General features: G+C 39.8%; 2 protein-coding genes across 2 annotated transcripts; one reads left to right on the top strand and one right to left on the bottom strand.

Annotated features, from left to right (window-relative positions):
* The first annotated feature begins 1,006 nt into the window (after positions 1–1,006).
* nrros (negative regulator of reactive oxygen species) lies at positions 1,007–6,193 on the top strand. The gene is made up of 3 exons (XM_056365130.1): positions 1,007–1,139; positions 2,914–3,028; positions 4,137–6,193. The coding sequence occupies exons 2-3, from the start codon at positions 2,927–2,929 to the stop codon at positions 6,093–6,095; spliced, it is 2,061 nt and encodes a 686-aa protein (XP_056221105.1). The 5' UTR covers positions 1,007–1,139; positions 2,914–2,926; the 3' UTR covers positions 6,096–6,193.
* Positions 6,194–11,109: 4,916 nt separating this feature from the next.
* On the bottom strand, positions 11,110–21,683 carry sh3glb1a (SH3-domain GRB2-like endophilin B1a). Its single transcript, XM_056364785.1, has 9 exons — positions 21,515–21,683; positions 20,957–21,098; positions 19,949–20,077; positions 19,244–19,377; positions 18,033–18,125; positions 14,902–14,991; positions 14,056–14,156; positions 13,251–13,485; positions 11,110–12,426 (listed from the first exon to the last, which is right to left on the bottom strand). Exons 1-9 carry the CDS (start codon positions 21,575–21,577, stop codon positions 12,319–12,321), a joined length of 1,095 nt encoding a protein of 364 aa, XP_056220760.1. The 5' UTR covers positions 21,578–21,683; the 3' UTR covers positions 11,110–12,318.
* Between the last annotated feature and the right edge of the window lie 169 nt (positions 21,684–21,852).

Genomic DNA, 21,852 nt, shown 5'->3' with positions numbered 1-21,852 from the left:
ATAAATGAGATTAGCTGTACATGAGCATACGGGCAGTGGTGGCTGGACACAGTGACAGTGAACACAGGTCATCTTATTGTTGTGTTTTTTCACTTTGTACAACCAGCTCATGTGCTCTCTCTCTGGTTTTACTTAAGCAGAGTAAATCCTACTCAACATGGATTCTTATCGCTAAGAAAATCTTGTTGATACTCAAACTTACAACAGAGTCAGAAGTGAGAGCTAGAGATGTCCAGTGTGAAAACAGGAAGGGATCACTTAGTAATCAGCTCTCCAAGGACGGGACCATCACTTCCTGTTTCCTAATTCCCCATTCTTGCACCCATGGGCAACTAAAAACAAGTTCAGAAATAGACTTAACCAAAAGACAAAATAGAGCTTCAGGTCCATTCAGTAGCTGGACCTCAAGGAAGAGAAAGAGTGACACGTAGTGATGACTGAAGGTACTTGAAGTAGCCATGTTGTAACTAATGTTGAAAATAAAATATTAGAGGACTTCTCCATTTCTCACCTAGATCACATTGTTGTGGTATGAGTTGTGTTATCCATCACTCATCTTCTTGATTCCCTGTCTTTTGTTATTTGGTGCAGGAGCGTTGTTACCCTGCAGTACATTGCTATATATACATAGAGATGATTTTGTCTTTGTGTGTATGTGTGTGCTTTGTGATGGCTGTTGCAGTGAAAGGCCAGAAAATCAGGCAGGAAGGGTGTGTGCATTGAGTGGTTTCCTCTGTACTTGGCTGACTGATCAGCATGAGCTGAGGGTGTGAAGGGTGTGTTCTCATTGGGTTTTTGTGGTGGCAGTTCTGCTACCAACCTTAGTGACAGTATAACAAAATTACTGTCGTGGCGTTGAGAAGAAAAAAAAAAACTGCAGTGCTGGTTGAAAGCTGCTCAGCCTGCACTCGCCTTCCTGTGGCCCCGGGCTTGAGAACTTCTTTCTGATTGCAGCTTGTCCATGTGACTTGGTTTCCGTTGACTGCCTGCTTCCGTGAATAGTAAAAAGAGGCATTACTGCTCAAGTGAGAGCAGAGGAAGGCAGCTGTGAGAACACACACTGCAACAGCGGGTCAACCAGCGATATGGTCAGGAGATCAACCATCAGTGGCTTGGGAAATCTACACCTAACCACCAGTGTAAGTAAATGCACTGTGCACTCTACTAATGCAGTATGCACGGATGCTATGACAGCTAAAAGAAACCCATGCTTTGTCTAAATTATGAATGCTGAAAGTTTTGCTTTTGGTGTATTTAACCACCTGCTTTGGAACATACTGTAAAACCTGCCAGTGTCATATAGGATGTCATAAAGACTCGAAAACAAATGTCAACAAAAATATGTTTATGTCATTTAGTTTTTGCACAGCATTTTCTGGCATGTAGATCAATTTAATCTTAAACCAGCATTACAGACTATACTGAAATAAAAGTTGTATAATTAATCTTCATTAATCTTAAATGGCTTTCAATTGCATTTGAATAATGTCCCATGAATTATGGACTGCAAACTATTAAACATCTAAAGTTTAAAAATCCAAATGACACAATGTCATTTCAGTCTAATAATGTTGAGTTTTAGTTTCAGTTTATATCTCTCAATATCATATAAACATATCACATTTTTTTTAATCATTATTCAGATGAATGGAACCATATGCTGTGTACTTTTGCAATATAAGAGGGGTTTATGTCATCACAGTTTGTATGTCATTATTATAGATGATTTTAAGTTTAAGTTTTCTTTCAAACGACCTTTATAAAGTCCAGTAACACTGATAAAAGAGAAAGTGGTATTCTGCAAAATGTCTTTTCAGTGTGTAACTCTTCTCCACAACAGATAGCATAGTTAAGAAACTGAATAGTGTTATTGTCTCTGTGTAGTTCATTACTGTTAGCCGTGCAGATTAATTGGATGGGATAAAGTATTTATTTGAACTGTGGTAAAACACAGCAAAAAAATGACAAGAACACAGAGATAAAATGTTATCATAGAAAACAGAAATGAGAACAAAATTGTTCACATGAAAGAGAAAACACTGTGGGGGGTTTAAATGATACCCCGCAAAACAGAATTTTTCTTCAGGCCACTACAATACAAAGATTACATGTTACATTACATGTGCGCAAGTAAAAAAAGGAACACAAGGCCTTCACATTCAGTGTGCGTCACCCAGTGGTTTGAACTGAAATTAGGGAGATTCTACCAAAATGTCCAGCAGCTGTTTTCAGGATAAAAGTTGATATTATAGAGAAAACATTAATCAATTTCCACAGGCTGGGACCGGATCAAAAGTCTAAATAAATAAAAAATATACTGTACATATAAAACATTTTTTCAAATTATTTATCTCTAACTTTACTGTGATGCCTTTCCACACTGTATTGGGTCATCCGCATACAACACAAAATGAACCACAGATTACACGTTGTGGACGCTATAAGGACGACATACCACCCCCGTTACAGACATGAACTGAACGCAACATTCTCACGTTTGACAAGTAAAGTTTAGGATATGGCACAAATAATTTGCTCAAAGCTGCAGAAATGTGTCAGCTATGACTAGGTCATAAAAAACTTATCTGAAAAGTTGACTGAAAAGTCTGGAACTGAGCCCAGGTTTGTCAGGGTTGAATGTAAATGTCTGTGCCCACCCACCACTTTGACCTCCACACTTCAGTGTTAAGCCGCTTCTGCTCGTTTAATAATCCAGTTATGGTGGAGCAATTGATTTCCCCAGCTTCTCATGCACAGAGGACATGTTGCTCCTTTCATGATACTAGACATTGCATGAAAATTATGACAGCAGGTATTCTCAAGTTTCAAAAATAATATGTTAAAAATATCTAATGTAAAATAAGCCATCATTCAAAGCGTTTTTTCTCTCCCCTTCTGTCATCTTGTCAACAGTAAAGATGTTAAAATGCCGGTCCACGGATTCACTCCCATCCTGCTTTGCTTGTTACCCGTGTGGATAATCCTGACAGCAGTCTCAAGTCATCCACAACGCAGCCCATGCCAGCTGGTAAGATATCTCTTTTTTTTCAGCTCTGCTTAATAAAAGCTGGACATGAAATTATCTGAGTAAGGTGTGAGGAACAGGATACAGAATACAATTTATGTGTGGTTTTTATGAATGTTTTAAACATGTTTAAACACATAAGAGTGTGAGTCTAGTGTTACTAAGAAAAGCGTCTTCACACTGACAAACTCAGATGGACAATTTCAGTAAAAGACAAGTTGACTAAACCTTTTCATGCGAGCATCCTGCAGGAAATTAAATCATTATATGCGGTCTGATATTTCCCACTGGCAATTTGATTAATTTACCAAATAATTATTAGTCATCTTCCCACTAGTATAGCCCACTCTCTAATGAGGTGTAGGGTTTATCTTTTTAAGACTTTCATATTATCAGGAAGACCCATATCCACCCAGACCAAATCCATTTAACAAATGATTAACATTTACAATGGCGGACTGTCCTCCAACTGAATGAAGCACCATCTCAAAAGACAAAGCAAAGTTTTCACAATCTCACAACCCCCATATTTTATAATCGGTGATTTACTACTAATACATCAATATTATGTTAATTGTACACACACACACACACACACACAATCACACACACACACACACACACACACACACACACACACACACACACACACACACACACACACACACACATATATATAAAATAACGTATATCAAAAACACCATTCTTAATTTCGCAACATGTCAGCCAGGAAAAATTCATCAACTGGTTTATTAAAACTGAACTGAACAACTGAATCTGATAAATAGTCAAACATCATAAGGACAACAGCCTCACTAACTGCTCTGTGAGGCTGCACTCAGTCACGGTGCTGCTTTCAGACATGTGATTTTTCTACCTGAACCTAGTAAAATAATCAGCTGACAAGATTAACAATTCTTGAGGAATAAAAATGCCCTGAGGTAAAACATATAATGCATGTAAAGGCAAATTTCTACCTTTTAGAGTTGTTCCTGAAAGAAATCCAGTTTCTGTAGGATTTCTAAAAAGCTAAAACATTTCTCTCCCACAAAAAGACATACAAATACAGTAACACACAAATTTGAGTTATGTGCTCTCCTTTTCTCTGCAGATACAAACAACGGCTCTCTGCAACAATGCCAAGCTCTCCTCTGTGCCTTCAGGACTACCAAGAAACATAGAGGAGCTTCAGCTCAACTACAATCACATGCAAACACTACAAGATGACTCTCTCCTCCATTACCCTTCACTAAACAGCCTGAGCTTAGCTTGCAACAGTTTGGAGAAATTAGAATCAAATACTTTTCAACACTCAAAGTTGTTAGAAAGCCTAAATTTAGCAAATAACAATCTTAATATTGGCGACCCAGAAACCAGTTATGCATTAAAGAAGATACCAGGTCTTAGAGCTCTAGATCTGTCTGAGAATAAACTTGATGATGAAACGGCTGCCACTCTTCTCCAAAATCTGACGTCGTTAGAGTATCTTAATCTTTCCGGAAACCTCTTGCAGAGACTTGATGAGACCTCGTTCAGGGACCTTCACCTGCTCAAAGAACTCGACCTGCAGAGGAACATCATGTTCGAGATTGATGGCGCCTTTGACAGCAATCCCAAACTCCAGAGGCTTAACTTGGCCTTCAACTATCTCCCTTGCCTAACTGACTTCCACATGACTCAGATGGTGGTCCTCAACACCAGCCACAACTTCATTGAGTGGTTCATCTCCAGACAAGACCTCAATGACACTTTCCAGCTAGAGACACTTGATCTATCACATAACAAACTGCTCTTCTTTCCTTTTTTGCCCAGCCATAGTCATTTACGGAACCTTTACCTGTCCCACAACAGCATTCGGTTCTACGAACACTTGGCAGACAACTCCACATTCCCAAACTCAACAACAACTGTTGAGTTCTACAATCTGAAAAAGTACACAAGCAATACGACTGCTAAGTTGTGGGATGACAGTCTTCACGGTGACATCTCCTCTCTTGAGATTTTGGATCTAAGAGGAAACCAGGTGGGGTATTTCCCCCAAGGATTCATTCAGAAAATGCCTATGCTGTCCAGACTTGGAATGTGCACAAACTGTCTGGAAACCTTAAATCTAACTTCAGAACAGTTCTCTGGCAGCTTGTATGAGTTGGACCTCAGCAACAACAGGCTGAATCAGATTGTAGCAGATGAATACACGCTGATCACTCTTGGCAATCTGACATACTTTAACCTGAGCCTGAATGATCTTGAGTGGTTACCCTTGAAATTATTTTCCTCACTGCCAAGCCTCAGGTCAGTGGATCTCAGCTATAACAACATTGACGTTTGTCCTTCTGAAGAAGATGAGATCAAAACAGAAACTATCTCATCTTGTGTGGATTGGAGAAATGTTGTCTCCCTTGGGCAGCTCTATCTTAAAGGATGCAACATTGAAATAATCCCATCGTCTGCATTCACAGGGTTGTCACTAACGCACCTGGAACTGTCTGATAATCCAGGACTCATTGTCCAACAATCAATACAAAGTCTCAGCATAACTTTACAGCATCTAGGTTTAGGAAACACTCACCTACAAGACTTTGACTTCTCCCATTACAAACGTCTGAAGTTTTTAAACATTTCAAGGAACTCTCTTGACCATCTTCCCCCGTCACTCCTAGATCTTGACCTGAAAGTGCTCGACTTGAGGGACAACAGACTGTCCACTATCCCCTCAGGTCTGGCTAACACATTAGCTCCAAAACTTCACATTGTTTTCCTCACAGGAAATCCGTTCAACTGCTGCCAAACAGAGTGGTTCAGGACATTTGTAACAACAAAGACAATCAGTATGGTTGGACAGTCAGAAATTGAATGTGAAGATCCTGTTCGAATCATACACACAGTACAGCACTTACAGTCATCTGTGTGTTGGGAAGAAGGTGGGGAATCTATATTCTGGTACATTCTGCTTTTTGTACCCATATGTCTTTCATTTGTGGGCATTTCAATTATCGTTCTCATCACCTTCAAGCCCAAAATGCTACAAAAATCAATTAAAAAAAGGTGTTTGAAGCCTACTTCTTACTGATACTTTATAAACCACACAACTGTAGTCTGTACAGTGTATTATTGAGAAATGTAATTGAATGTATTTTGGAAATAAATTTAATTCATTGTAAAACTGTACCCCTTGATGAAGGAACAATTGTGTGATTAGTATGTAAACAACACGGTATTCAGTCTTTCATACCTCTGTTTGGTTCATTGAAGTGCGGTTCAAAACCAGGCACTAATCCTGACAACCTGATGTAAAAATGTGGCTGCGTTCTTGTGGGTGTGTGTGTGTGTTGTGTGTGTGTGTGTGTGTGTGTGTGTGTGTGCGTGTGCGTGTGTGTGCGTGTGTGCGTGTGTGTGTGTGTGTGTGTGTGAGAGAGAGAGAGAGCTTGTGTGTGGGTGTATGTGTGTGTGTCAACATATGCAGAAGTAATGTGAAGCAAGCTGTTGCTATAAGCAGCAGAGGAAACATGAAATTTCCTGTTTTGCTAAGATGTGCAGCAACTGCCCAGTTCTGTATCTTGAAGAGGAGGGGTTTGAGGTTTCCTTCCCATCCGTGAGACTCAGATGCAACATCAACATGAAATTCCAGTTTATCAGTAGGCTGGTTTGGACACATATATTGAGACTCCCTTGTCTATTTTGCTGTGAAAAATTGACAAAAAATAGTGACAGGCCATTGCGTTTAAACAAATGTGTACAGAGACCATCATAAACATTAAGGTACTAAACAGGGGACAGTATCAGCAGTGTGTTGCAGAGAGAGGAATGACAATGCATGTCTTTCCTTTTGAGTGCATGTGTGTAGTTACTCAGGAGGGAGAAGGCTGATAGATCAGTGTATAGCTGTGCAGAGTGCTGGAGGCCTAACCAGAGAGTAACCAAAATACCGCTGTGGTGATGCTCAGGGTCATGGTGGTTGGAACATAAAAAAGAGAAACTGGAGCTTTCTTAAAGCCTTGAAGCACCATAACTTTTACACATCTTTCAAAATACAAAGTTGCCAGTCAATTAGTTAGAGTCAACATAAATTAGAGCAAGTTTTTGTTACTCTTCTGCAGGACAGGCAGGATTAGATCTAAGCACGGGTTAAAAAAAAATGAAAAAAAGAAATCCAGTCAACTCAGGGCAGCAGTTGATACGAAGGTTGAAGGTTTTCATTTTCTACCACAATTCAGTTATCAATAGGTAATGTGTACTATGACTCATCCTGCACTTCTGGATTCATTATGAATTTGGAAACCACCACTACTTGCAGATATTAAGTTTAAAGGTGCAAACCCAGGTTTTCAGTGTCTGTCAGGAAAAGAGCAGCAGGTTATATAAAATTAAGAGATGGACCTGGAGTGATGAAATACTGCTACTGGCTCAACCAAAGGCTTAAGAGCCTGATCACACTGGGAAAGGATTGGGAAAGACTTGCAGCCCAGAAACCATCATGTGCAGAAGGCACTTTGACACAGGTCACAGATTGTTGACCAAGAAGAATGCCATTTGATTATTCAGCTATATTAGGTCAGGAGTCAGAAGAAAGCCAAATAAAATGGGTTAGAGGGCATTCACACAACATGGCGGCCAAACCTTCATAACTTTGCACAGTAGTTAACAGGATGGACTTGCACTAGGTGCAATTGCACAAGCCATATTCAGTGGTGGTCAGGGACACAAGTGACCACTTATATATCATATATAAAGTACATGATACAGCAAACACACAGTGATGCAGTTTATTTGTCTTCATAAAGCAGCTCATCTGTGGTTATGGGGTCTGTACTTGAGGTGAGTTACCAAATATGCACCACAATACTTTCTACAAGTGGTGTGGCTGAGTGAAATAATGTTTTTTTCTTTCAAATAGTGGTCACATTTTCTCACAGATAAATGCAAATTTGAATGGAGAAGTGAAATCTGGCTTCAAGTGGTCAAACGAGATTCATTTGAGTTGCATTCTGACAGCAGTTGTGTGTGTGTGTGTGTGTGTGTGTGTGTGTGTGTGTGTGTGTGTGTGCATGTTAAAATCGAGATATGTGGATACATTATACCAGAAGTTGCCATGATCATGTGTACTATGCATGAATGTAAATTAGTCCGTGATGACAGTGAAGATTTGTGAAAAGAACAACTCATGTCACATTTTTTCATGAAGCACATTTAAAACCAATGCAAGTTGACAAAAGGGCTGTACAGAATAAGATGAAAAAAGTCAAAAACTTTAATTAGTGTTGACTGCGATGTCTGAAAGTCTGTTGATTACAAACTGTATTATGATCCAGTGGAACATCTTGAGTTGCCTGGTGGAGTGTGGTCTGCAGATATAGAGGTGATGTGTGATTGTGACTTGCAGCCAGCTGTCTCAGCTGAATATGCACAACTGAGTGTTTCAAGATGAATGTCACAATGAAATAAAGGACAACAGAGATAACTAGAGTTCCCTGCTTGTTTTTTGTCCTGGTGTGCAGTGTGAATTGTGAGACCTTATACAGGTGTGTGCCTTTGTCTATGTCCAATCAGTTCAGTTTGCCACAGGTAAACTCCAGTCAAGTTCTATACACAGCTCGAGGATAATTAAAGCAAACAGGAAGCACCTGACCACGGTTTGGACCAACAGCAAAGAGTCTGAATTGTTCATGAGATATTTCAGTATTTCATTTTTAATGCATATGCAAACACTTTTCTAAAAACATGTTTTCGCTTTGTCATAATGGGTTATTTCATGGGCAGTTTTATCCACTTACAATTAAATCTACAACCAACTAAAGTGTGGGAATATAGGTGACTGAATACTTCCTGAAGTCACTGTAAATGCTCACATCAGCATGCTAACCTACTCACAGTGACAATGATAACTGCCAGCTGATGTTTAACATGTACAATACAGGTGTGTGTGTATATATATATATATACATATATATATATCCGCGGCTGATATGGATTAAATTTTATCCAGTAGCTGCCAAGATATATCACTAAAAGCCACAAACGTTGAACTCATGGTGTCACTAGAGGAAAAGTCAGGAGATACCAGTAAGTTACATCGATTGGGGACCATGAATGTTCAGGCTGACTGATGGACCAACTGACTGGCCGACACAGTAGCATGGCTAAATAAACACACAGCTTACTTTGTGGCGATCTGATAATTTGGTGGCTGCCTGTCACAGAGTGAACAAGCCTCTTCAGCAATCAGATAAGCAGCAGTTCTTGATTTCAGGTTATCATATCTTTTTCACCCTGTTTTTTCCTGCTTTGACTTTTTTGATGACAGCTGATCAAACTCACATTTGTTTTCACGCTCAGACAAACTTGAACAGGCTTGTCACATTCAGTCAGAAGGAAAGTGGAGCTGCCTGATGTGAAGCTGATTAAAAAAGTATCACACATTATTTTGTGGACCATCCACAGTAGTGACACACCAGCTGAAGATACACTGCAAAAGGTGAACTTTTGCTTTTATTTAGAATCCCTGTGCTTAAAACGAACTTTAGGGAGGCCTCAAATGGCAGTTGTCAACAAGTATTTTCTGTTTTCTGTGTAACATATGAAAGAAAATAAGGACTGATGAAAGAGGAAGTGTTTTTTCTCAGGCATGCTATCACTCATCTGATGTGTGAATTGGTTAAGGCTTACTTTATCCACCCGGGTGGGGTTGCATTCAGAGAGATAAAGACGTGAAAGATTAGAGAACTATCAGGTTTGTGAACGCAGAAAACTGTTCTGCTGGAAAGTTAAGCTTGCTCCTGATGTTTCATGAGGACTGTTTTTTTGAGATCTCACCCAGCTTTGTGGTGATGCTTTAGTTAACTGTCCATTTGTTTTTTTTGTTCTTAGGATTGTATCACAGGCTGCTAAGATCAGAGGTTAGCAGTTAGGTCGGTGAAGTTATGTTAATGGAAACTGGAAAATGAAATCATTGCCCAATGATATACTGTACAAGCAGCTTTTCTGTATGTCAACAGTCAGTTTGCAAAACTCTACTTCCTCTTAACCCTTCCTGCTCTTATGACAGACAATAATGGGGCGCTTAGAACTGGACTTACCAATCAACCAGGGAGCTCTTTGTATCAGTTAACTGACTAAAAGTGACAACTGAAATTTTACTGAAGGTTTTAAAGGCTCATTTTATGAAACTGCTCAGAGAGGAGAACCTTGTGACACATAAGGTCAAGTAAGGCCAATATTCCTATAAGTTCCTCTGGAAGTCACTGTGGAATGGGTCAGGAGAGAAGCCAAAAAACACCAGGGGAGCAGGAATCTACTCTTTGCTTGTGCTCAGAAGACTTTCTAACTGAATTTGTAAAACATTTCAGAAACAGCTTTGGAATAAAATTGTTCAGAATCAGTGAAGATCAGTCTGAAGTCCACGAGTTCACAACCAACAAATCTAGAAAGGCGTGGTTCAGAAAAATAAAAAATAAGCTTTCATTTAGCAGCACTGTATGTTGCTTTCTTTTACGCACCTAGGTTACATATTAAACAAAAGAACTGCACAATTACTTGGGTTTTAGAGCATGGTGGGCACTATGAGTCAGTAAGTTGAACTGTCCTCCCAGTGTCATTTGTTCACAGTGATTTCCTCATGACTGCTGTAGAAATGGATTTTATGTTCAAGCTCTGTTGTAGATTTTTAGTATGTTTTGAGGGTCTGATGTGTGCTTAAATGAGTGAAAAAGATTTGGATATTAGATATTCATGACTCATATTTTGTATATAATACAAATTCCTCATCTTGTTTCTTGACTGCTGCGTTTTCTCTTTAATGTAGTGTCATTAAAACCCTGAACAGGTATCACAACTTTTCATTGCTGTGTCCCAGTCTCACGTGATTCAGAGAAATTACAGACACAGGATCGTCAAAATGTCTCTAGTTGAATGTGCAGACAAAGAAACCAGCTTCATTTCAGAGCACAGACACATGATCATGTTGCCTGTTCTGCCCTCCAGTGGTTCAAATCATAAACAGGAAGGCTCAATGTGAAGGCCATAGATATCTCTGAAAGTACTGAGACTCCAAGTGCATTGACAAGAATAAATTAATGAAATCTTGAAACTAAGTGACATTTCTTTTATTTTAATGCACCACATTGCATATTTATTTTACAATTGTACTCTATCTTATCAGTTACACACAAAACAAAAAGCAGCTGTGAAGTGATATACTTAAATCTCCCATAATGTAACAGGACTTTTTTCCAATGGGGAGTTGATATACAGGTTTAGAGGAAACTGATGAAATGATATATGATGATGGCAGCAATGTCAAAAAAAAGTTTCACTCTTTAAGGTGTTTTCTTCCTTTAAAGTAAACACCAAGTCGACAAAAACCAGAGGCACTACACATATCACCAATTGTGTATTTATGACCAATACATAAATTAATAATTTAATCAAGATAACAGCTGTCTTCTGGCTGATAAACATCAACAGAAAGGTGGAAATGCTGGATTCCAGTTGTCAATAATGCCTGGGAAAAATACCAGGGTTCAATACAAAGACAGGAGACTGGGCCAAGTCTCAATACTTCTGGTGTAGCTGCAAACATGGCGAATGGTTTTAGGATGGCCGATTCACTGTGACAGGCACTTAATATTATGTTTGACATGTGAGTTTTATTAGTCCGTGGTGGCTACACCTTCAGTCAAATGCACTGAATAATGTGTTCAACTCACGGTGCAGTAAGGCTCCATGGGAATAAAGCTGACGCACAACACATAGGATACTGTTTAAAAAAAACTATTTGAATTTAAGATAACCATAAGAGCTACTGCAGCATAATATTATCCATTATAAAATAAGACTTAAAAACAATCAGCATCAGTCTCCACTTCAGACTGAAGTGCATTTCTGCCATTAAAACAATGCATCTACTGTTTCACCACTCAAAAAAAAAAAACCCTCACATCATAAGCATTTAAGGTCGCCATCTGAGATACGTATCATAAACAAAAACAATTTTTAAAAAAAGTTACAGTTTGGGAGATGTTCTGGCACATATTGCAGATTGTATGGCATCAAACACAAAGGCATGTAGGCAAGTTTTACAAATGTACTGCAGTTGCATACAAACACATCTGGGAATGGGTCCGTTTCCTTTCCCTTTGCTCAGATTTATTCATTCCAGCTCAAGTCCTCTAAAACTTAGACTCCATCTTCTTTTCATACAAATAAAACTCATTCTAAAATGACTGAAATGGAAGAGAAAGTGAGGCCAGTCCCTGCAATACTATATAAATATGGGATCACAGCTGGTTACAGCGGGCTCAGTTAAGCAGCTCCAGATAGGTGATGGGAACTTTGCCCTTCTGGTTGCCTCGCTCACCCATCAGCCAGTCTGAATCCATGCCTGGGACGCTGCTGACTGTTATCACCTGGAACGACAGGGAGCATGGATGAGGAATACAGGGTTTATTATTTAAAATGGTGCACTGCATCATCTGTTATCTATGTTCCATTCATGTCAAGGCAAATAACTGACATAGCAAGACTTTTATAGATAGATAGATATATACTGTATTTATCCCCTAGGGGAAATTCATGTGTCCAGTAGCTCATTAGTAGTAGTAATAATAATAATAATAATAATAATAATAATAATAATAATAATAATAATAATAGTTGACAACAAATAATAATAAATAATAATTAAATTAGTCCACTTCGTTGGCTGAATTTTTTGTATGTATATATATGTATTTTATGCAGCAACTTTACAACCACAGTTCTGAAGTAGTAAGTTATAAATCCTGTGATTATCAAAGGCAGTTGTTGGCTCAGTAAGTGCAAGGGCAGACTGGAAAATGTTTGTGAATGCAAGTAGCTGAGTGAATGAGGTAATGCTGGTTCATTGTTAAGTCAACCACAGGCTCGTCATGGACAGTGGAGGGATTTTCCAGGAAAAGGTGTGGCTTATGTTCTGCACAGAGGTTACTGTACAGGAGCTGCTCCTCAGCTGCCAAAGGGCAAAATTGGACACACAAGGAAATCTGAGAAAAATATAAATCTCAGTTTGGGATTAAATTAGGCTTCCTATTGTTGTTAGTTAGAAAGAAACTAGAATAACAAGGCAAGAAATGGAAACCACAAATAAAGAAAATCTATTGGTGAGACTGCAATAAAAATATAAATAAATACTGAATACTGTTTTACTCCACACTAATAAGTTACAAGAGAGAAGTTCTAGTTTCAGGCTAACCTCATCAGCCAGCAGGGAAAGCTCGCTGCTGCTGGCAGCGTCATAGTCATAAAGGACTCGGGCTTTGCGACTGCCATTGGATATCCGCAATTCACTGAATCCGCCTGATGCTGCAGAGCTGCCGCGGCCGGCAGACACACTTGGCAGGGAAGCTGACACCGGGATGGTGGGTACTGAGATGCTGGCCCCACCCGACACTGACGACTGGTTGTTGTTGGTGAAAGATGAGGGGAAACTGGTGGGAGGGACAGGACGATGATAAACACACCCTGATGCAGAGCTGCATGGTAAAACATTCTTCAGTTTTCACATCAGCAGTTAAAATGTACAGTCCGATGTTATCTCTGTCTCGATTAAAGGTGACTTCTCTGTGAACTCAGCCTTGTCTTAGATTTGACTGTATTCGTCATTTTCCTCTTTCAAAAGGAAAGATGTAAATGTTGTGACTCTACATAAACTTCCAAAGCTTTGATTTTATCACAGAAATGATAAGGCCATGGGTGAGACAGGATGGTTATTGAACCATTTCAGAGGGCAGACACACTTACTGCTCTGTGGAATGAAAATATATTAATACTACTTTTGAAATGAGTAATGACTTAATGTAGGTTAGGTTTGAGAGGTTTTCAGGTGAGTGTTGCTTGACTCCTAAACCCCTCGTCCAGTGGATCTTGTGTCTCAGTAAAGCTTCTATGCTCTTCTATATGACATTAGTCGTGTTGCTGGACACCTTTAAAAACTGCCAGTTTATGTGTAGTAGTATCAGTCAGTAAGAAATGACAGTGATATTCATGAGGTATTTCACCTGCCCAGCTGCTTTTGAAGATCCACCATGTACTGGTAACACTGTGCGTAGTACGTAGTCTGGGCCTCCACAAAATCATTCAAGCAGCGTAGGTGGTGTGCCTGCAGAGATGTGAGAGAATTTTACACTGAATTTAGTTCAATAGTATTTTTATACTCTGAGTGTAGGCTTGCAAGACAGACATTTTTCTATATAAAACAGTTTCCTAGTAGTGATGTAATCAATTTACTAATGAGTAATCAGTTAACCAATTCTTGCTAAGATGTGAGCAGACCAGCAACCAATTAGCTTAGCTTAGCATAAAGACTGGAAACAGCTTGCCTGGCTCTGTCCAAAGGCAGATAATAAAGGCAGCAATAAAAAGCTACTGGCTATACCCTTATATTTACTTACCAGACAGATATTAGAGTGGCATCAATCTGAGAAAATAAACCTACTGATATCACTCACTAATTCCAGCTTAGCAACATATTTTTTTTAACAGCAAGCTTGTGTTACAAACTTGAGGTGTCGAGTCTAAAGATGTGTGTTAACCAGTGTTGGCCCTACATTTGGGATATGTTGGCCTCTGCTTCATTGATTTAGACCATTCTTTTTCTGTCTGTTTCGAAGTCCCCAAACATCATGAAGGTGCAATACTAAATAAATGACTACTGCTGTAATCTTTTAATAAAAATGTCACTAAAACATTTAGTGTTGCCTGCATTCGGAATTTCTGCTACCAAAACCCAGCAACATCCATTGGTGTTATTTATTTAATGATGATAAAGGCAGACACCTGACAGAGAACCATATTCAGCAGCTATTGAACCTGGAAGCTGTTTTGGGCTGAGCTGGACTACGTACGTGGGTGCTGCTGACGCCTTCTAGCAGCAGCCTGGTGATCTCTGCCTGCCGGTCAAACTCACTCTGGGTCATCCTCAACTCCTGCTCAGCCTGAGAGAGATGAAGGAAAACAGAACATCACCACCATACACATCTGGGTCAGAGATATCTTAATGAGCCTAATATCTATTCTGTCTAACACATGCCTGTAATCAGTGTTGTACCAACCAGTTTCCGTTAGTTCAAAAATGGATCAAAAAATCAAAATCAACCACAAAGCAAAAATGAATCAGTATCTTTGCATAGAGTATGACATGATATGGAGCAAAACAGAGGGAGCAAAAAGGTACATTAAAATAAAATAAAAAAAAGACTGACAGTAAGGATTTACAAGATGGGACATGAAGGAAAACAAGGGACAGAACACTACAACTGAACATGAAGTTTCTGTCCTGAGGGAAAGGTTTCCTTTTCCTCAAATTGAGCCAAATGATTCAATATGAGACCTGCTGGAACAATGGCTTGTTGTGACTTGCTAAAAAGTCCAATAAACACAAGGTCTGGAGCTGAGACTGACAGGGACAATGGTCTCACTGTCCTGAGCTCCCTCCAGCTTACATGAGAGCCACAGGGAGAGGTGTGGAGGAAGGGAGAGTGTCTACAGAGTTTGGTTCTTGTAGGACTTTTCCATGAGGACCCACAGTATGCGGCATGGAGGAGACAGAAAGGGATCGACAGCAGCTGTTGACACTAGTATGAAGGAGTTTGATGTGTGTGTGTGTGTGTGTGTGTGTGTGTGTGTGTGTGTGTGTGTGTGTGTGTTCAATACAAAGATAGCTCCAACATTCCACTCACCTCTGTCACTTCCTCTGCTCACATCTGCTGCTTTGCGTTTTGAAAACAGTGACACAGAAGTTAGAGCTACAGCTGCTGCATGGCCACAGCCAACACAACACATCCTTACACTCTGCGTTTGTGTGTGGGTAAGATAGCAGCATGCTCTGACAAAACCACACTTTGTAGAAGATAGCTAAACTGAACAATATAGCACAGAAAATATTTCTCATCCTCAGTTTTCACACAATCAAACCACCTCAGATCCCAGTGATCGTGCAGCCAACAGCGTCTTCATGTAAGACAGTACCATCCTCCAAACAGAGATTAAAGCACAACTGCTTCTGGTCTTAACCTGCAGAAACTACTATTTACATCTCTTCTATTTCGGTGGTTTTCTCTTTCATGAGTATGTTTACTCAGATAGTGTTGACAGAACACACACTTGTTTGTAGAGTTTAAACACACCATTAGACTGTCAATAACCACTAGACAACCCTACTATTTGGAAAAGCTAAATAAAGTGAGTTTGTGGACAGAACACAGGGATAACTTGGCTCTGAATGTGCCATCATATGATAGTTCTTTGGAGTGGGATGGAAATGAAGCTCATTGGGTCTCAGATAGATTGTCTCTTCCTGCACTTACAGACAATTGTGCTCATTTACTCTGGATGCTCTGAAGTCTGCAGCCAAATAGCTTTGCAGGGATATTGCCCAGTGTTTCAATGTCCATCTCTGGCTTTGATATTACATCACACTGTGTAGTCATATCGTCTGTAGTAACTGTGGAACATTAGCTGCTCAGCTGAGTATTTGTCTAACCAATTTCTGAAAGGATTTCAGTGTAAACGATTCAAGTCTTAGCTCAGAGGAGATATCATCTTCAGAACTTGTTGACTGGAATACAGTGTAGAGTGGGATAAACATGAAAGACTATCCGTAACTTTTAACAAGGTCAGACTTAAGACTATTTCATTGCCAGTTAGAACCAAATATCAGATCAGCTTTGAATATAAACATGTAATAAAAAACTGGCAGGATAGCACAACTGAGTTTTTACTTGAAAAGCTGAGATCAACATATTGTAACACGTTAAACACCTCAGACACCGACTAAATAAAATGCTCCAACTATATTTTAAGATATTTAAAGGATTCAAGCCCCCACTCGGTGCTGATGTTTCATCAAAACTGTGATGGTTTTTTATAGTGATCCCAATCGCTGTGCTCCATCAGATGAAACACACCACATGGTAATATTACACCTGTAATGGGATATTATCTGTTGCCAAATTTGACAGAATGAAAGGGTAAATCTTACAAAAGGACAAAGGCAAAAATTGCAGGAAATATTCCTGAGTTACAACGTTAAAGAATGACCAGAAGTGTTTTTACAGTTATTTGATGATGTCACAGTGAAGTTCACTTTTGACCATTTGGATATAAAATGTCATCACTTCATTTTATCTGTACTGACATTTGTGTTAAATTGGTTCATAATTATGTAGTATAATTATGTAGTATGAATTTGTGTTTTATGACCCCTGACCACCGAGTTCTAACCAGTACATTCTTGAGTCCAAGTGAATGTTTGTACCGGAATGAAATTCCATTCGTGCATTCCTGATATATGGCATTCACAAGAAAGTGATGTCACTGTGACCTTGAACTTTGACCACCAAAGTCAGTTCATCCTTGAGTTGAAATGGACATTTGCGCTAAATTTGAAGGGATTTCTTTGAGGAGCTCCTGAGATATTGCGTTCACAAGGCCAAAATTGTGTTTGTGAGGTCACCATGACCTTGACCTTTTACCCCCAAAATCAAATCAGTTTGTCTGTGAGTCCAAGTGAATATTTGTGTCAAGTTTGAAGAAACACCCTCATGGTGTGTCACAGAGGCACGTAAGGACTGACAACCCAAAAGCATAATGCCTCCAGTTCTGGCTGTCATCGGTGCGGAGGCATAAAAATTAAGAAAAGCGCAGAGCAAGAAAACAACTGTCTGAAAATAGGGAAGTCTAAACTTTCCATAGCTGCTCATGTGACTGTGCTGAAGTCACAAGAGATAAAGTGGTCAGTTTTATGTTGTGTAACTTGGTGTGTCAGTCATGACTTGTGTGACTTCAGACAAACAGACGGAGGATACACCCAGACAACTTTTTTTCCTCTGAAAGGAAGCTGGCTGATGATTTTATAGAAAGCAGAATGAACTAAGTAACTAACATTGCCATTAATCAGCAATAGAAAAAAATCAAAAAACATCCAGGTACAAATTGACAGTGTTGCACTGATAATAATGTGTGTGTGTGTACTTACCACAGCTCTTGCATCAGCCATCCTGGCTTTCTTTAGCCTGGTTTTGGCTGCATCCAGATCCAGGCGTTTGACCTGCAGCAGCTTTCTTTCTTTCTGGACACAAATGATAGCACATAAGACTCAAACTCGTAGCACTATGCACCAAATACAGTCACATTTTTCATGCAGATAAGATCAGTCCTTTCAACAAGTCTTTTATAGTAGATTGAACATGTGATTAACGATCTTATGTACAAAATACATCGTCAAACTAAATGCACAGGGATCAGTTACAAAAGGGGATAATCCAAATTACATGAGGCATGTTTTGGTTCAGGATACCTGTGCCATAGAAGACTGAGCAGCTGTGATCATAGTCCAACTGCTCCAAGCATGAACAGTTTTCCCTACGACAAGAACAATGCTGATGTTGTCTTGGAGGTAGAATGTATAAATTTAGGTCAGAGTGTGTGCACCTCTTCATCAAACCAGCTTACTATGGCTATTTCTTTCTTCAACATTTTTCTCTCCAATATTTAAATGAATTGGCGTCAAAAACGCTTCTAAGTGGCTACATCTTGATGTTGACCTGTGCTTACTAATCCAAGAGTTAGTGGTTGCAAACTTAATGTGAACTACTTGCTACTAGAGCTATACCTTCTAAACTTAAAAAAAGGGAAGTAGAATGTTAAAACATGACTGCAGGTCAGAGCAGAGCTGAGGAGAAAACTGAGTTTTCCAATTATAATTATGGACAATTATGGACAAACCCACAGTAATGAACATATTAACCTGATAATGTGGTCAGCTTTCAAGCCCACAAGTACAAGGTGATCTAGGAGTATGATTATGGGTCACCTGTTGTAGAGAAAGCTATCACAGTCCTGTTTGGGCTTGTGTGTGTATTTACACAAAAACTACTAGTTTTTTATTTTTACAAACATTTTTGGACCTCTTCTGAAATGATCCTTCCTGTATTTCTGTCCCAACCTAAATTTGTTAAAGTGTTTCTATGCCTTTGACTATAAAGAATGAAATCTGTTTAAGAGTAATTTCTAGATTGAATTGAGGATCACACTGTCCAGAGTTCAGTGTGATATCTGATTACTGAGGCTGCAATAAAACGGATGGTCTACACTCTATGGCAACTAGTATTGTGAATTTGTTCCAAACAAAAGGTCAAAGTCCAGTGAAAAGTGAGACTGATTCAGAATATTTGGAGACCAACTCACCAGGATGGTTTTGAAGTCGCCCTCTAGAAAGTTTCTGAAAGGTGTCAGGAAGTTGATGGCAGCACTTTGGATGAACTCCCGCTCTGCCCCACCAATCTGTTTCTCTGTCTCGCCACATTTTATCAGAGCATTTCCTGAAATGATCCGCAACACAAACAAAACTTCAGACCCAATACAACACCGGACAGGAGAGGGTACAGTAGTAACAATGTCTCATCTATGGCATGAACAGCTGAGACTTGAGAAGACACAGATACCAGAAGATTAGTACACAAAGTTGCTGTTCAAAGTTATTAACAGGCCATGGCCATATGGAATGACATACTGAACAAGGGAAACTGGCATGCCACTAGTGATGTTCAAAGTCATAACAGAACAGTGGTGTGCAAATGGTCTCCGTAAAATTGTCAAAATGCCAATTTTACAAGATTAAACTAGAGAGAATAATGGAATACTTAACCTTTTGTAGTACAAGCTCACCCAACAACAAAACAATCCTTCGATTTTCAACCATTTAACTTGTTCTGTAAATTGAGGAATATCAGCTACTTTGACTTGTAGAATCAAAGTTATGCCAGTCATCTTCTCAGCAAAATAACCCTCACAAAAAAGCTGGTATGGCACAGCCACAGTTTCCCAGAATTCAGCAGGGGTTGAATTTTCCTTTAAGTCCTAGTGTGTCAGGCGGCTCAGTGTGTCACTCACCGTAGGCAGTTCCAGGACCAAACTCATTTCCAGACTCGATCATGGACTGGCCCAGTAGCTCATGGTTGTTCATTCGTGTAGGGACTTTTTTCTCCAGTTTCTCATACAGAAATTCTTCAAGCCGGACATCTGCAGTTTGCAACAAGAAAACTCAATTACAAAGTCATGAGACTACAGTAAGGAAGCCAAGCGCAGGCCCTGACTTTAGGACAGTGAGTCCAAACAGCCTAACTTCCATCTGAAAAATAAAATGGAAGCTTTCTTAATGACAACCATCACGTCCATCATCAGTAAAAACTTCTAACATCTTCTGTCACACCTGATTAGATTTTTTTCATCTTATCGCATCACGTGAATGCACAAAGGCAATCACAGCCAGCAAATCTGTGGCATGTAGTGCAAACACAGAAAAAGTAGAACAAATCCAGTTTACCACATCCAAGACTGTTACACAAGGCTGTAACCTGCAGCTGGTCTGTAGTGTTTGTTGTGCTCCAGTGATATGGCATCATGGTGTGAACTGAGGAGGATGCACAGCTGAGCTTACAGACTTCCCAGACACCCTCCTTACTGATGCAAAGTATGTCAAACACCATCACTATAATAATCATTTTTATAAACAAGGTATTATTGACAAATCTCTTAAATTCATGTATTCTTAAGTAATTGAATCACTCTTCAGTGCAACGCCTACTGTCTGTAAAAAACAAACATGAACCTTTAACACTAAATTGACTGATGACCATTTCCAAAAATTGGGTTGCTTTTTTAACAATGTGTGGATGGGTCGATCTCATGATGAATCTTATTAATCAAGAAACCTGAAAATGTACTGATTAGCAAAGTGAGTGGCGTTAAGTTGACAGTTCTGTATAGGGTTTGGTGACTGGCCCTGCAACTGAGTGGGCAACACAGAGTCTGTACCTGCCCCAAGGGGTTCAACTGTATGTTAGCATTTTGTTTGTCAGTGCGGCCAGCTTCATGACAGAATCAGAAGTGTGGTCTTACTCGGGTTGGGCTGCAGTAAGACTTCTGTCTGCTTCATAATCCTCTCTGTCCATTGTTTGGTGTTCTCAGCTCTGACCAACAGGTTCTCCAGATGGGCGTCCAACTCTGTCTTCTCAGCCTGGCCCAGCTTCTCCTCTGTGAACTGACGCAGAAAATACTCGGTTATAGTTACACATGATTTACTGACTGAAGAGTAATTCACGGGGCCGATGTGTCGTGCAGCCACGCTAACGTCGACAGGCTAACGGGTGAGCACACAAACGTTGTCCGCCTGGCTGTTGTTGCTGCTGGCTGTGTAATGCTTCCTGCGGCCTGCTCTGATTGATGGTATGAACAACTGTGACTCAGACTGGCATGTCGCAGGTACCGTTTAATACCAACCTACAAGGTGACTGTGTATAACTCGGCGGGATATATTTTTTTCTCAGCTGATAACCAGCGACACAACAACAGCCACTGTGACGTTAGCTGTTCAGCTAGCAGGCGAGCTAACGCTACCTAAGCTAGCAACTAACGTTGCTTAGTGCCAACATCCACGAACTAAACAGTGAAACGTACCTGTACCGCGCGGCTCAAGAAAGTACCGGCGTCTGCGGCGAGCCGCTTAACATTAAAGTCCATGGCACAGCGGGGGAAATAAACACTTAATACAGTAGGTAGTCTGTCTCACAGTCCAACGGCCATCCCCACAGAAAATGCCATTGAAGAAGCATTTAGTCAGAGGTCCACCCAGCTGTTCCCTCAAAGGTAATAAACCGGCAAGATAGTTCCTTTCTCCGCCCTGTTCTGACAGCTGTGAGAAAAAACCACACAACGACTGGAAAATTATCAATATCATATTTTTATTTTCAAGCAACAACACAGAGCAGTGAACTAAAAGTACAATAACACAACCT

This window comes from Seriola aureovittata, chromosome 20, assembly GCF_021018895.1.
Source record: "Seriola aureovittata isolate HTS-2021-v1 ecotype China chromosome 20, ASM2101889v1, whole genome shotgun sequence".
Classification (NCBI taxonomy): domain Eukaryota; kingdom Metazoa; phylum Chordata; class Actinopteri; order Carangiformes; family Carangidae; genus Seriola; species Seriola aureovittata.
Note: the sequence above shows the minus strand (reverse complement) of the source record. Positions and strands in the feature narration are given on the sequence as shown.